This window comes from Panthera pardus, unplaced genomic scaffold (assembly GCF_024362965.1).
Source record: "Panthera pardus isolate Hobbes unplaced genomic scaffold, ASM2436296v1 HiC_scaffold_15, whole genome shotgun sequence".
Classification (NCBI taxonomy): Eukaryota; Metazoa; Chordata; class Mammalia; order Carnivora; family Felidae; genus Panthera; species Panthera pardus.
In genome coordinates, this window is record NW_026526710.1 from 80,626,392 (window position 1) to 80,642,819 (window position 16,428).

Genomic DNA, 16,428 nt, shown 5'->3' on the forward strand with positions numbered 1-16,428 from the left:
TTTATTTAATTTTTTGATGTGTAAGTTTATTATGTGAAAGTCATGTTTCCGGGTCTTTCATATAAATCGCTTACTCCTCAAAAGAAACCTGTGATACGGATGCTATTACTACCCTCTTTTTACAAATAAGGGAGCAAAGCTATCACCTTGGATATTTTGTTAAATCGTGCTTCACAAGGCTTGCTATATCATAATACAGAGTTAATTTTCCCAAAGAGGTCCACATATATGTGTTGTTGGCATAAGCCTAGAGTATACAATATCATGAAGGAGAGAGAACACGAAGCTTAGAGTCAGATGGTCTGTGTTTAACTCGTGCTCAGCAATTCGCTAATTGTTTGCATCTATAAAGTTCAGTCCCCTCGCGTGTGAAATAAAGGCAGTAAACACTGTGGTTTGTTCTAGGCTGAGCAACCATTCTAGTTGGCTTGATGCTAAAGAATTTCCCCGGGATGAGGGATTTTCAGCGCTGAAACCAGGAGAGTCTCTGGCAAAGCGAAGTAGCCTATTTGTCGGGAACATCGAAGTGGACAACAAAAGTAAAAACAAGTGTCTAACGTTTTGCTCACTGAACATTAAATTTCTTCCTATAAACACAGGTGTCGATGTAGAGACTATCTTTTGGCTCCCGCCCAGCCTAACCAGTGCCGTGCACGGCCACCAAACACATTCACTTCGTAACGTTACCATTCTGATCTCTAACTGGAAGCAACACAAACTGGGAGCAGAGAGGTGTGGGAAAAGCCCCCGTACCCCCATATACACAGGCTACAAGGTGCTGGGTGCGGGGGGAAGGACTCAGTTTCGTTCAGGCACACTGCGATTTCCTCTGGCTTCTCCCCAGGCCAGCACACCTGGAGCGGCAGGATTATTTTAAACGGTCACCAAGACAGAGTTCTGAAGGCCATTGTTTAAGCCCTTGGGGCATTTTTCAAAACCTTTCCATTCCAAGTAACAACCACAGGCACGGGCAACAAGGTAGAAAGAGTACATGCGTCTTCCTTTGTGATGTGCGACCATGATAATGCATTCAAGCCCACTAATCTTTTTATCACATTTGACCAAGTGGGACAATATATTCTACAGTTCAATGTAGCTATTCATGTAAAAGTGATGCATTTTCATGAAGCTAAATCCATCATGTCCAACATCTGTGACCCTCCGGAGATCCATGCTGTCACCCACTCTGTCCTACCATGTGGCCCGTGTTCCCGGATGCTCCTGCTGTCAGAGCGGCCCTCAGCGCATTTTTCATCAACCAGGGTGAAGCACTAGAAAAATCCTCAGTGTCACTGACATCCTGGGTTCCTTCCCTCAATTTGCTAATTTCTGACCAGGGAAAAAGACTTGAGGGCAGCCCATGACGGAGACAAAGGGAAAAGGGCAGTTTCATGATTCAATTTAATTAGACAAACACATATTGACCACCCACTATTTGGAAAGATTAGTGCTAACTGCTATCAAACGCTAAGAAATGAACAAAACGCAGTCCCTGTCATTATGAACAGAAGGGAGGACAGACACAAAATTGATTAAGCTACAAAGCAGGCTGTGAGGTGCAGCAGAGAAGACTATAATGTGATTCCGCATGGTGACATCATGTCTCTTTGCAGGGAGGGAGAGCCAGGACAGACCTCCCAAAGGAGACATGTGTCCCATGCCTGGAATGATCCACAGGGGTAAGGCCAAACATGGGGAAACAGCATTTTGTTGGCATATCAAATAGAAAGAGCATCAGGTGCGTTCACATAATGAGACTTGCAGTTTGGAGCGTCTGGGTGACTCAGTCGGTTTCGCATCTGACTCTTGATTTCGGCTCGGGTCATGATCCCCAGCCGCGAGTTGGGCTCCACGCCGAGCACCGAGCCTATTTAAGATTCTCTCTCCCCCTTCCTCTCCGCCCACCTCCCCCTCAGTCACACATGCTCTGTCTCTAAAAATATTTTTTAGGGACGCCTGGGTGGCTCAGTCGGTTAGGCGTCCGACTTCGGCTCAGGTCATGATCTCGCGGTCCGTGAGTTCGAGCCCCGCGTCGGGCTCTGTGCTGACAGCTCGGAGCCTGAAGCCTGCTTCACATTCTGTGTCTCCCCCTCTCTCTCTCTGTTCCTACCCTGCTCATGCCTCCGTCTCTTTCTCTCTCTCTCTCTCTCAAAAGTAAATAAACATTTAAAAAAATTTTTTTTAATTTTTTTCAAGACTTGCAGTTTTAACAAAATTTGTCAACATCAGGGGGAGTAAAGTAGAAAATATGAATGAACATTAGGTTGGAGTCCCACTAATTAGATGGGGGTCAGAACAACAGGTACGTCTGATACAGGGTTAGTGACTTTTAAACAGGAAGGACATGATCAGTCTAGCTGTTAGACGAGCAACCGGAAAAGATGTGTTAGAAAGACAGGAGCAGCCGGAGAGCATTCACTAATATCCAGCGAGCAGTGATACAACCCTCCAAAGAGGTAAGGCCGGGATATGGAGCCGAGACAGAGAAACCTACCTGACATCCTACTAATACACACGCATGTGCAAGCATGTGTGCGTGTGCGTGTGCTTGGTAATATTTCTGGGGTAGAGGAGAAGAGCGGAGATAGATGTATTCCTTCCCTCCCCTAAGAAGAGAACACTTTAGTTGGAACGTAAGAATTAAGAGTAATTCCAACTCAATATGATTACAGCTAAGATTGCAACAAACAAATAGACAAGTGAGTTGGTGAACGTAAGACAGCAAGAAAGGGAAGAAAGCGTCAACCGAGAATATCCTAGAAAATCCCCAGGTGTGCTGCAAGACAGTAAAAGGTGGGAAACTTTAGTCGAGGTCAATGGCCAAATACTCTCTCTAAGTTAGCCCCTTCCAACACCTCTCTTCCTCAATAATTTTTCAGGAATAGTATCTACATCGCTCGTTTCAGAGAATTTACAACCATCTAAAACTATGTTGTTTGTTTATTGGAATGTGCACCCCATCATGTCTTGTTTGCCACTGTCGAAATAGCTGCTTGATGAATGAATACACGAAGGTATCATTGCCGCGCAACCTTGTTCCTCCCCTTCTCAGAATCCCTCCTTCTCTTCCTCTCCCCTCTCCATAACACATGCGCGTTCACGCACACACGCAGCACCCCTTGCCCCACAGCCTCTTTTCCTTGCAGGAGGAGTAAGATAGATGGCACAGGAGACAGAGCAGAGGCACCAGGCAATTGCCTCCCCAGGATATGAAGGCTTTGTTAATATGGGAGCAGCTCCTACTAATTCTTAAGTGAACGATTCTAGCTTTCTCCCCTGATATTACCCACAACTACTTCTCCTCCTCTGTGTAAGAAAAATACTTGTGTATGTGAGGGCTAAGACAGCTTGACCAACTACTGGGTTATTAACAGAGAGCCCCTCAGATCAGAATCAGGGGAAACTGGATTCCAGATGGGTTGCAATACTCACCTTCTATAAGAAATGACAATGACGGCGGTCATTAGGATTACAAACAGCAACGATAAGACTGTTCCTCCAGCCACAAAGAGGGTATATTGGTTATCCATTTTACCTAGGAGGAAAAAAATATATACAGTAGGAATTAGGAACTCAGCTCAAGTCAGAAAAAAAAGGAAGGTGGGAAAATGAGGAAAGGGTCCATTAATCAAATAGAGTAACAATTCAGAACAAAGAGTCCAATGAAAAAGCAGGATGAGATAAGAGGAAGAGACAATTTTATTTTAGAGTCTCCTAAATATTTCTGGCTCCTCACAGAGTTTTATTAGTTCCTTGTTTCAGCTGAGTTTAGCACCTTAAGAAGAACAAGAATAAATAAGGTGATGGGAATTAAGAGTTACAGACTTCGGGTTATAAAATAAGTAAGTCACAAGGATGAAAAGTACAGTGCATGGAATATAGTTAATAATATTTAGTAACTCTCAATGGTGACAGGTGGTAATCAGACTTGTTATGATGACCATTTCCTAAGGTACATAATTATTGAATCACTCTACCATATACCTGAAACTCATGTAATATTGTATGTCAACCATACTTCAATTAAAAATAAAAACTAAAAAACGAACGAGAACAGAAAGAGTGTATGTTTGAGACAGATATCACTCACTCTAATGCACTCCCAGTCACATACACAAAATCTTCTGCAGAAAAAGAAAACTATCAAAAGAGTACATAAACGAAGATACTTCTTAAGACTGATATATTGAGTACATTCACACGACAGTGTCATTTTATAAGCAGAATTTAAGAAACATTTTCATTCAGTTGGAATTAATGATAAGAAGTACTCTGAAAAACTATGTTACCCCAGCTCAGTGTTAAGGACAAACAACATGGTCCAGGAACCTGCAGCTCTCTTCCTGGCTCTGCTACTCCTCAGCTGTGTGACCTCCAGCCAATTCCTTAACCTTCTGTGTTTGCCTTTCCTCGTTTGTCAAGCCATGACAATGACAACAGTCCTAATCACATCCCAGAACTGTGGTGAGACTCCAATGAGGTCGTATTCAACTAAGCAATAAACCACTAGAGAAACGTCACTCAGGAGCAAGATCTCCGATGAGGTCAGAGAGCCTCTTATCTTTAAAAGGTCCTCCTGCCCGTGATACATCTCACCCACTGCCTCCCACAGAGCTCCTTCCCGGGAGAAGAAACCCCATCAATATCTGCTGTTGCCCAGAATGGGAGTGAATCGGAACCCGGGAGCTGTCCTCACCGCCACGCCTCTTTGGGACGGCGCACCTGCCGGTCTCCCTTCTTGCAGGAAGGGGCCAGCTCTGGCAAACAAACGGCACGACTTCCCTCCAACCTTGAAATTAAAGCCCGGTGCTCGACCCGAGACTCCGTGCCATCTGCCATCCCATGCCAACCTGCAAATCATGCTTTTCATTAGAGTCTTCCTGATCTTTCCCTCGGATTATTTCTTCCTTCCTGACCCACTGTGTAGCTGCAATTTTTTCACAATAGGGGCTCAAAGTCCACATCCACACATTCTTTTGTAAGCTTTCCTGCAAAGAGAAACCAAGTCAACTCATAAATATTATTTTCATTTTTCAAACTTGTTGAAACCGTAAGGTGAATAAAAGTAGCAAACTGTGTGAACTTTACAGACTTGGCACATACATCCAGTCTAAGAATGGCTTTTGTCCAACTATGATGGAAAGAGGAAAAGCTAAATTTATTCAGAACAAAAATACATTGAACCGCCCTCACGAAAGGAACAATGACATGTTCTCCCCGTCAAATAAGAAATTTTTAAGAGCTTTTTCAGTTCTTGGTACATTATAAAAACTAAATGAACAAAATACCTGAAATTATTTTGCATTGTAACACAGGACTATAAAGGGGTTGCACCCGCTGTACTGACATAATTTGAATATCACAGGTGATAAGGTTAAATCAAATAGGCAATCACGGTGAGAAAACGAAAGTTATGATTAAAATATTCACGGACAGGATTGTGGGAAAACTGTTTAGCCACTTTGACAATGCTATGTAGGGGCACCTGGGTGGCTCAGTCCGACTTCAGCTCAGGTCATGACCTTGCATTTCGTGACTTCGAGCCCCGCGTCGGGCTCTGCGCTGACAGCTCAGAGCCTGCTTTGGATTCTGTGTCTCCCTCTCTCTCTTCTCCTCTCTCGCTTGCTCTCTGTCTCTCACTCTCTCTCTTTCAAAAATAAATAAACATTAAAAAATAAAAAAATCTTTAATAAAAAAAGAAAATGCTATTTAGATAGTAAAAAACAAAAGTTACAGTAAAAAAAAAATTGGGGTTGACTACAGTTCCAAATTTTTTCACATAAACATTAGAAGAAAATATAAGTAAATATTATTTAATCTCAGGAATGAGAAATGGCATTTAGATTTATAAAAATAAATAAATATATAGGATTGACCAGGTCAAGTGAAAAATACCTTTATGTTAAAATGACCACAAACAACATGTAAAGGCACACAAAAAGTATCTTTAACACATCCTGGCATTAAGAAAAAGCTATAAGGGTGCCTGGGTGGCTCACTTGGCTGAGCCCCCGACTTGGGCTCAGGTCATGATCTCCCAGTTCTTGGGTTCAAGCCCCACGTTGGGCTCTGTGCTCACAGCGCGGAGCCTGGAGCCTGCTTCAGATTCTGTGTCTCCCTCTCTCTCTGCCCCTAAGCCACTCACATTCTGTCTCCGTCTCTCTCAAAAATAAATAAACATTTAAAAAAAATGAAAAGCTATAGAAGACAACATGAAAGATGCAAATAACTAAGAAAAAGCACTAAAAGAACAAGTTTGTGTAAGAGGAAAACTGTGGTCAGATAGAGCATCTCAAGCTCTATTTGGAGGACGGGGAACTACCACAACCTGCATCCAGAAGGAATTCGGTCTGCATGTGTCACGCCCTTTCACTAGGTGCTTAAACATCTGATTAATTACTGTACTCTAAAGAAATGCTCTGAAATGTGAACAAAGGGTTCTGTAAAACATTTACAACTGCCAAAAGAAAATCCTCATTTCCCCCAAGTAGACTGAGAGCCAGACCACACAACTGCAGTCCTCAAACTCCCTCTGCATGGGCATCATTTGGGGGCTTGCTAACCCACAGATGACTGGGCGTCCCCCCTCCAAAACTCTGCCCCAGTGGGTCTGGGTGGGTCCTCGCAAATGCAGCTCTCCTGTGATGCCCGTGTTTCTGATCTGGAGCCCACCCTCTAAAGCTCAGCTACAGACATTCGGATGATGTGTGTGAGAAATTCGAATGAAATGGAAAACTGCTGACTAGGGGTATAAAGTTAAGTAAAATTTCAAAAGCAGAATTCACAATGATGCAAGTTATACTCTCTCGGCCAAGTGTAGGACTTAGGGGGAAAAGGTCTGCAAGGTTACAAATGCCAAAATTTTAAAGTGATGATCTCCAGGGAGTGGCATTAAAAGCAATTATTTCCTAAAGACAGATATCATATGTTTTCATTCATGTGTGGATCTGGAGAAACTTAACAGAAGACCTTGGGAAGGGGAAAAAAAATAGTTACAAACAGAGAGGGAGGGAGGCAAACCATAAGAGACTCTTAAATTCAGAGAACAAACTGAGGGTTGATGAGGGGGTGGGGGAAAGGGGAAAATGGGTGATGGGCATTGAAGAGGGCACTTGTTGGGATGAGCAGTGGGTGTTGTACATAAGCGTTGAACCATGGGAACCTACCCCCAAAACCAAGAGCACACTATACACACTGTACGTTAGCCAGTTTGACGATAACTTATATTTAAAAAAAAGCAATTATTTCTTTAGGCTGTTTGGTATTTTCCAAACTTTCTAAGTGATGTATTTCTTTTATTAAATGGAAAAAAAAATAGTAGAAAAATGTAAAGGTCTGCATGCTGAAAACAAAATAATCAGACAAATTTTAGTGGTGATATTATTTTTAACCTTTTTTAAGTTTATTTATTTATTTTGAGAGAGAGAGAGTGCTGGGAAGGGGCAGAGGGAGAGAGAGAGAGAGAGAGAGAGAGAGAGAGAGAGAGAGAGAGAGAGAGAGAGAATCCCAACCAGGCCCTCTGCTGTCAGCATAGAGTTCGACACAGGGCTTGAACTCACAGTGAGATCGTGACCTGAGCTGAAACCAAGAGTCTGACGCTTAACCGACTGAGCCACCCAGGCGCCCCACTGGTGATATTGTGATATTTAAAGTACAAGATGTGGAGAACTTTTTTTGTAGAAGCGTATTCAGAATCCTTAGAATTAAGATGGCATTCCTTATTAAACTCCAATTAAATGAATTAAGTGGAAACCATTGAAAGGTACTAGTCATGTGTTTCACACCGTTCAATTATAAATCTAAACTTCAAATGCGTCCTTTAATGTGAAATATGTTACCTCCTTTTAACCTCTTCTAGTAATGCTTGACGTGTTGGAGTCAGATCTGTTTACTCCACCTTTTCACGCACAGTATCTCAAGCCATAGTATACACTTGGCATGACACATGAAATGGTGTGTAAAAAGGGATTTGGTTCCTGAAGGGAAAACATCAACGAGAGCAAAACTGTATCTCTACTCACAGCACTGCTGACACTAATTTTCCCTGAGTTGGCACAGACCCCACAGACCCTCACTGCCCCCCACTCCCCGCTTCAGTCTCCAATCAGAAATCCGGGTCTCCCTACTTCTGATGGACCAACCAGCTCTAAATCCAAGATTCCCGTGATCCTCTCCTTAGGTTGGACAATTTGCTAGAACGACTCACAGAACTCAGAGAGGCACTTTATTTCCTACTACTGGTTTATTAGAAAAGATACAACTTAGAGATGGCCAAATGGAAGAGACGAACAAGGCAAGTTAATGGAATACAGATAGAACTTCCATGCCTCTAGGGATGATGGACCACCCTCCCAGGACCCTGCATGTGTTCGCTAACTCAGAAGCTCTCTGAACCCTGTCATTTAGGGATTTGATGGAGGTTCCACTGGACAGGCATAAGCAATTAAATCATTGATCATTGGTGATTAATCCAACCCCCAGCACCGCTTCACTTTTTCAGGGGGAAAAGGGCTTTAAATTCCAACCCTCCAATCATCTGGCTGATCCCTCTGGCTCCAACCCACCATGCCGAAGCTCGTTATGTGTTTCCAGCCACCAGTAGCCTCATTAACTTGCAAAGGGACACTCATTGCTCTGGAGATTCAAGAAGCTCTTGTGTCAGGAATTGGGGACAGTGACCAAGTGTTATAGCAAAAGATGTTCCTGGTACCTGTATCACTTAGGAAATTAACAAGGGTTTGGGAGTTCTGTGAAAAGAACCAGGGGCAGAGACCACATTTCTTATTATACCACATACTTGATTGATGGAGCTTATATTGTTTTGGAAGGCCCTGGACAATTAAAAAACACACCAGAATGAAGATTTCCCTGTACGAAACAAGGGTAAGAGCATGGGAGCCAGGTGCAAACTCACTCACTCTGGATCTCGCTCCAGAGATCCAGAGACGCTGCAGTGTAGACCCTCCCCGCCTGTAGCCAACCCTGCTTTTTACTTCTTTCCCTGACCCGCTGCTGCGCTAACATGAACACCCAGTACTTGGAACCAGGCCGGTGTAGCCACACGACTTGCTGGGCCCTGAGCGACTAAAAACCAAAACAAAAAGAAAAAGCAATGGGTGTGGATGCTTCAGGGAATCAATCAATAGTTCATAACATTCACTTTTGCCTAAATTCTGCTAATAGATGTTGGGCTGAGTAATGTCAGCCCTCAAGCCCCTCTCTTAAAGAAAGAATTATGTGTATTCTCAGCAGCCACTTTTTTGCTGATTTTTTTTTTTTCATTTTCATCCCAATGCTGTCTTGATTCATAGGAGGACAAAAGTGTCGTGAACCATAAAGCCATTATTTTCCCTCCCATCAAAAAAGATAAATACAGTTAAAACAATTTAAAGCATGTCAGTGAGATATATAAATGAATAATTTACTCCGGGACTGCCACCCTCCAAGCTACGTTCCTGCCAATGACAAGTATTTATGGCTGAGTTATAAACCTTTAGAAAGGCTCATGGTAGAAATGACGCCAGGTCCTTCCCTTAGAGCCAGGCGGCAAGACCAGGCATTAATGTCTATTGTTTATCTTTTATTACAGTTTGAGGTGGGTTAGGAAGTGAGGAAGCCAAGTGACTCAGAACCTAAATATCTGGACTAAACAACCTGCTAGGAAAAACTCATAGACCCTGAGCCTCTAGCCAGCCTGGGGTAGGTCATGGTAGATACCAGTTAAAGTTATTCTTGCTTTCTGGAGCACCTGGGTGGCTCAGTCGATTAAGCGTCGACTCTTGGTTTCAGCTCCGGTCATGATCTCATGATTCGTGAGTTTAAGCCCCGCATTGGCCTCTGTGCTGCCAGCACGGAGCTTGCTTGAGAATCTCTCTCTGCCCCTCCCCCACTCACACACGCATGGGCGTTCTCTCTTCCTCTTTCGCAAAATAAATGAATAAACATTAAAACAAACAAAAAAGTTATTCTGCTTTCTAACCTCATTAAAAAGAAAAGCAAAACTATTAGACTTCATTCTATGCAGACATGAGGATACATCATGGGTGAATTCTCACAGGGTACATATATGTGAGCTGACACACTATTATAAGGTCAATCCTAATTCGTAATCACCATATAATGTAACTATCCAACTTACACTGATTTGTTGCAAAAACACATCGAGGAAGGAAGACTTGGGGCCTCGTCCTACCTTCTAATTCTTTTGCCTGGAAGACCTCATCATAAGACAATCTCGCAGGCACATTTTTGGCAATTGCAAACTGATGATAAAAATCAACCCAAGGGTGGCTATGGGGCTTCAATAAAACATATAGATGAGCTTTATATATTTAAGTACTACGTAATATATAAATTATTAATAATATATTTTGTACATGCCCATTCAAATTAGGGTTTAAAAAATAACTCACTTGGGGGCGCCCGGGTGGCTCAGTCGGTTAAGCGTCCGACTTCAGCTCAGGTCACGATCTCACGGTCGGTGAGTTCGAGCCCCGCGTCGGTCTCTGGGCTGATGGCTCAGAGCCTGGAGCCTGCTTCCGGTTCTGTGTCTCCCTCTCTCTCTGCCCCTCCCCGTTCATGCTCTGTCTCTCTCTGTCTCAAAAATAAATAAACGTTAAAAAAAATTAAAAAAAAAATAACTCACTTGTATTCTTTTCATGTTGAACTAGTCATGTGGAGCAGGATGCTTGCTCCTGCAGCTAGATGCACCTTCCTCGGAAAAGGCAGAGGTAGCATCGATAAACATGTATAAGATAATTATAGCTTTGGAGGACCACTGGATTTAATGGCGGCCCAAAGTTTGTTGAACTTTCCTGTATGGCTGAAATATACATCCAGTGGATACTGATATGGTAATATTATTCCAAGTTTTCAAAGGTCAACTTTCTTTGTGCAAATCAATTTTATACTCTTCGCATTTCAGAAGCCCTCCTCTGTTTTATAGCAGGAAGATCCTAGCGAATAAATTATTTTCAGAGGACTGAAGAACCATGACATCAGCCTCTAATCTTTTTTCTGAGTGAAGAGTAATGACTGTTTCTCAAAATAAAAGCATTATCAGATTTTAACTGAGAGACTTAAAGCACATAAAGAAAATCTAAAAAATTGGGGCGCCTGGGTGGCTCAGTCGGTTAAGCCTCCGACTTCAGCTCAGGTCACGATCTCATGGTCCGTGAGTTCAAGCCCCGCGTCGGGCTCTGGGCTGATGGCTCAGAGCCTGGAGCCTGCTTCCGATTGTGTCTCCCTCTCTCTCTGACCCTCCCCCGTTCATGCTCTGTCTCTCTCTGTCTCAAAAATAAATAAACGTTAAAAAAAAAATTTTTTTTTTTAAAAATAAAAAAGAAAATCTAAAAAATCAACATAAGAAACAGAAACATAAGAGAACACAAACAGAAATGTAAGAGAATCTAAATCATTGTCCTGGAGCAAACCAACAAGAGAAGCAAGTTTCCAACCCAATGTACAATTTTTGCTATACTATACTGAGTTTGCCTCTTTTGATGGAAAATAGTTCCCAAATGATTCAAGAACTTAAACTTTTTACATCAGTTGAGATACACATAGTCTAAGATGGGCCGTAAAGTTTACCTACTCTGTATAGGATGACTGCATTAGCTCCAGTGTCTGGTGTCTTTACGTGCCTGACGCCATATGTACTGAGGACCATAGCACTCTACAGTGATTGGTGTACGGCAAGGGGATCTAAGTCAGCATGTGAGGCATAGGGATGGCGAACATCTTTGGTTTGGGACACTTACTGGGAAAACTTTCATGGCTGACTCTATCATATTAGATGTCTCATCCTTTCACCCAAATATTTCTTAGTCTTATGTTACGTTTCTTGTATTTCATGAACCTCAATTTTCGTGAACACATATTATTTAAAGAAGACTGTGTTGATGTGTCATAAGTCATGATGTCAAGAACTGCACCAATCTTGCTCACTTTCTTAGTGAATTAAGTGTACAGAAAAGAGTTGATGGGGCGGGCCAGAGACCGCTATCCTTAGAAAGGCTTGTGTACAAGGTTGGCCATTGGCTAGTGCGTGGGGACTCGGAGTTTTGGAGGGTTTCTATCATTCCCTGACTGTGGTTAGGGTGGTTTACTGTGTCTGAATTATTTATACAAACAATGTGGCTTATGTCAAACACCTGCTTTTTCTCTCTGGGAAATCAGTTAGTCATTCTGACTTTGCCCCATGTGCCTTTTACTTTTCCTGATCTGGCTCTGCATTCTTCTGCTGTGGTAACTCAAAGCCATGGCTTCAGAATGCAATCATCAAGGAAGACAGTGCTCTTACCTCCTAATTCTGTGGGAGGGTAGGAGCCTGCATTCCACAGACACCTTTCTCCAAGGTGCACAAGTACCTTCTCGTGTAATGGTGTAAGAAGTTCATTTTTCCTTTGGATAAAACCAATTAGCCAACAAAGATGGTCACCCCACTTACCAGGTGAATTTAGGTTGAACTGTGTGTGACAAATGGTGCTGTCAGGTCCTTTTAACTGAGGACTAGTGACTGTTTACCTTGAAAACACATCTGTAATGGGTCGTATCTGTGGGGCCCATGAAAGGTGAGATTTCTGTCTCTGCACTCCCTTGGCAGATTGCCTGAGATGCACATCACAATTCTGGTTTAATGCTTATTTAATAACAAAATTGTTTTCTTTCTCTTCTACCTTTGTTTTCTGGGGAGTGAGGAGATTTTGCTTTTAATTATAATTCTCCAGCACACTGTCGTTATTACTGTTGTTTAACCAAGTGTAACTCTATATTACAGTGTCACTATTATGTGTATCCACAAGGATAGAACAGGAAATTTTTCAAATGCTCTACTAAAATCCAGATAAACATTTCTGTCATGCAGTAAACACAGTAGATATACCATACCATACCATTTCAATGTTTTACGTATTTGGCTGTTTGATATTAAGGTCCATAAATATGAGCGAATGCAACTATTTGGAATATTTTAATATATAAAATAAACTTTTGATTTTCTTGGGGGGTTTTGGAGATTAAGCCTTCTCTGTCCTTGAGGGTGAGGAACTAGAATTCTGATGCCTTATAACTCCAGCTCTGGGTTCAATGGTCTTTACAAGAACAAGAGCGAGAGGAGGATTCGAGAGGAAGGAGAAGGAGAGAGGAGGGTAAAATGGAAGAAGTTTGCCCTTGAAAACGTAGAGCAGATTCCCAGGAAGCTGCTCAAGGGAGCGTGCTTCCCCACAAGGGGAGAGTCTAGTGGGCAGCTCTGGTATAGACCTCGGGGGCAGTCACTCTGCCAAAGCCAAGAAGCCACGTGAGAGCTGAGCTGCCACCACCTCCCTCCAGCAAGAACCCTGACTCTCCTTCGTCCAGAGGCTACTCCTCAGGTCGCCCTCATCTGTTCCTGGTGTGGACCTGACTTCAGCAGACACTAGCACTCCCCTCCAGACCCAAATACCCGCTACCTGACTTTGCTCATCCCTCACGTGACTGTGCGGGAACCCTCCCTCACACCATTCCCTAACACCCAGAGGCCTCAGAAGAGGGGACAAGTCAGTAGAGAACCCCACACAGCACCTGTGCCAGCCTAACTAAGCACACAGAGCTGGAACAACACTGTGGGAGACAAGACTCCCATTCCTTTGCCTACACTCACTCTATATGTTGGTTCAGTTTGAAATCTATTATAGGTAACAGGGGGGTGGGGGAGACAAGGCTGTGGAACTCTCCATGGGCAGCTTCTCCTGTGATGCGTCTTTTGATGACAGTGCTGACTTTTTTCTTTCACTTGGGGCAATGATATAGAGCTGCTGTTAACTACAAGAACTCTGAAGTCTTCCTCCCCAGCTCCGGACCCTAGCCCCTCTGCTCACTAGCTCTGGAGCCTTGAATAAGTTACTCAATCTTGCCATGCGTCACTTTCCTCAATCGTAAAATGCAGATAACAACAGAGTTGTTGTGGCAACTGAATGAATAATTACCAGTAAATTCTTAGAATGACACATATAAGCACCTCCATGAGTTTGTCATAGAGTAGCCAAGACAAGCCTGTGACATTTAATTCCTATAACTGCTACAATTTTTCCCTTGGATCTTCAGAAATCTTTAAAATTCAAACTATATGGTATTTATAAAGACCTATATATAAATGTGTTATAAATGTCGTACAGATCTTTTCAGAATACAAAAGAGACTGCAAGCTTTGGGCTGAATATTTACCTCCAAATATTCAATTTTAACTCATTTTATTTAAAAAAAATGTTTATTGAGGTGCCTGGGTTGAGCATCCGACTCTTGATTTTGGCTCAGGTCATGATCTCATGGCTTGTGAGAGCTCACGGCGTATGAGTCTGTGTTGAGCTCTGCGCTGACAGCATGGTGCCTCTATGGGATTCTCTGCCTCTCTCTCTCTCTACCCTTCCCCCTGCTCATGGGCACACACCTGCTCTCTCTCTCAAAATAAATAAATAAACTTAAAAAATAAAAGTAAATAAGATGAAAATGTTTAGTAGGCACTCTACAAATGAAAGCCAATGCTTGGCTATAAGAAACAAAAGCTATAGTAATAATTTAAAAATCTGCAGCTTTATGATCTAGTTTCATTACCCCTCTGATCTCTCCTTTTTAAAAAATAGCCATTGATTAAAGTAGGAATTGCATGCCTGGATGGCACAACTGATAACCTTTACTGAATCAGGAAGAGAAGACAGGAGTCAACATAAAACCAAAACCACCTGTTCTGATTAAAGTACTTGGGACTTGGCGTGTGTGTGTGTGTGTTTCATGAGTGTAAAACTGCCCACACATCACATGTATTTACTGAATGTTTACAGATGGCAGATTGCACACTGTTCCAGCTGCCAAATGCTCACAGACACCTTAACTTACAAATGTACATGCACACACAAATTTAAAAAGTGAAGGATTTATCCAGTGCTCTAAGTCATGAAAAACTAAAGGCACATTAACATCATTATTATTCATAACAAACAATAATTATACTTTGCAAGCCTGTATTTTTCTGTATTTGTGAACTTGTCTCCTACGTGGTACCCATTTGGGGGTCATGTGCAAATGCATTGTATCCTTGAACTTCTTCAGCTGGAAGCCACAGAAAACATCCCACCTTTTGTTAATGTGGTCTCCTCATCTCAGTATCTCCTCGGGACTTGCCATGTCTGTCATAGTGATAATAAGGATTTTTCAGTTCACTCACTATTCATCTCCTCTAAAGCCATTTCTCAGTCCCCATCAATCCAATTGAGAGCATTAACATTTCAACCTTGTATCCACGAAAGGCAGAATCTCTTCTTCTGGGTTAATCAAATAAAATGCTACTCCTACATTTAAAAGATTTTGAACATTGCAGTTACTTTTGAGTTCTAGTGAAAGTGAACTATTTTGAATTAACTCCAGAAATAAATTTTAGAGTAGTCAATGATACTGCAATATATTTATTTTTAAAAAGGTATCCAAAAATATCTCTGTTGGAAACATTCCTCTTAAAAATTCCTGAATCAGGCGTGCCTGGATGGCTCAGTCGGTTGAGTGTCCGACTCTTGATTTAGGCTCAGGTCATGATCTCACGGTTCACGAGTTTGAGCCCTGCATCAGACTCTCTGCTGACAGCATGGAGCCTGCTTAGGATTCTCTCTCCCTTTTCTCTCTGTCCCTACCCTGCTGGCGTTCTCTCTCTCTCAAAATAAATAAATAAACTTAAAACAAAACTATATATATATAAAACTATATATATATTTATATCCCTGAATCAGAAAAAGATTAATACCATATGATTCTACTTACATGTGGAATCTAAAACACAAAACAAACAAACAACAGAAATAGATAAATACAGAGAATGAACTGGTGGTTACCGGAGGGAAGGTTGGTGGGGGATGAGCGAAATAGGTGAAGGGGATTAAGAGGTACAAACTTCCAACTATAAAATAAATGTCGTGCAATGAAATGTGCGGCATAGGGAATATAGTCAACAATAATATAATAATTTTGCTTGGTGACTGAGGGTACCTACACTTACTGTCATGAGCATTTCATAATGTGTATAATCGTTGGATCAATATGATGTACACCTGAAACTAATAGAATGCTGTATGTCCACTATATTTCAATTAAAAAAAAAGTCTCTGAATCACTGGAGTATAAATAACTTTTAAGATATCAGGTGAGGATCGAAGATGTGTCTCTACAAATGACAGATCTATGTTTATTCTCCATTTCCTGGCCTTTCAAATAACACAGTCCTCTGCAAACCTATTCGGTCACCTAGTGTATGTCAATATTTGTCGAGAGTCAGCTCAGTGCATCTTTGAAATACTTCAGTGGAAGTGGCTAGTAGTTGCCTGACTAATTGAGTCATAACACTTAAAGCTGGAATCACCATTGCAAATGAAATGCCATTAGTCTCATATGAAGACCTTTATTTAT

The 16,428-nt window shown here is 42.0% G+C and overlaps 1 protein-coding gene across 2 annotated transcripts in view; it reads right to left on the bottom strand.

The window, feature by feature from the left end:
* The window catches only part of CD226 (CD226 molecule), a 91,221-nt gene that overhangs the window by 7,919 nt on the left and 66,874 nt on the right, over positions 1–16,428 (bottom strand). For both annotated transcript variants that reach the window (XM_019432576.2, XM_053902826.1), the window contains exon 5: positions 3,433–3,535. In XM_019432576.2, coding sequence (XP_019288121.1) covers positions 3,433–3,535 — 103 coding nt within the window. The remainder of the gene's footprint in view (positions 1–3,432; positions 3,536–16,428) is intronic.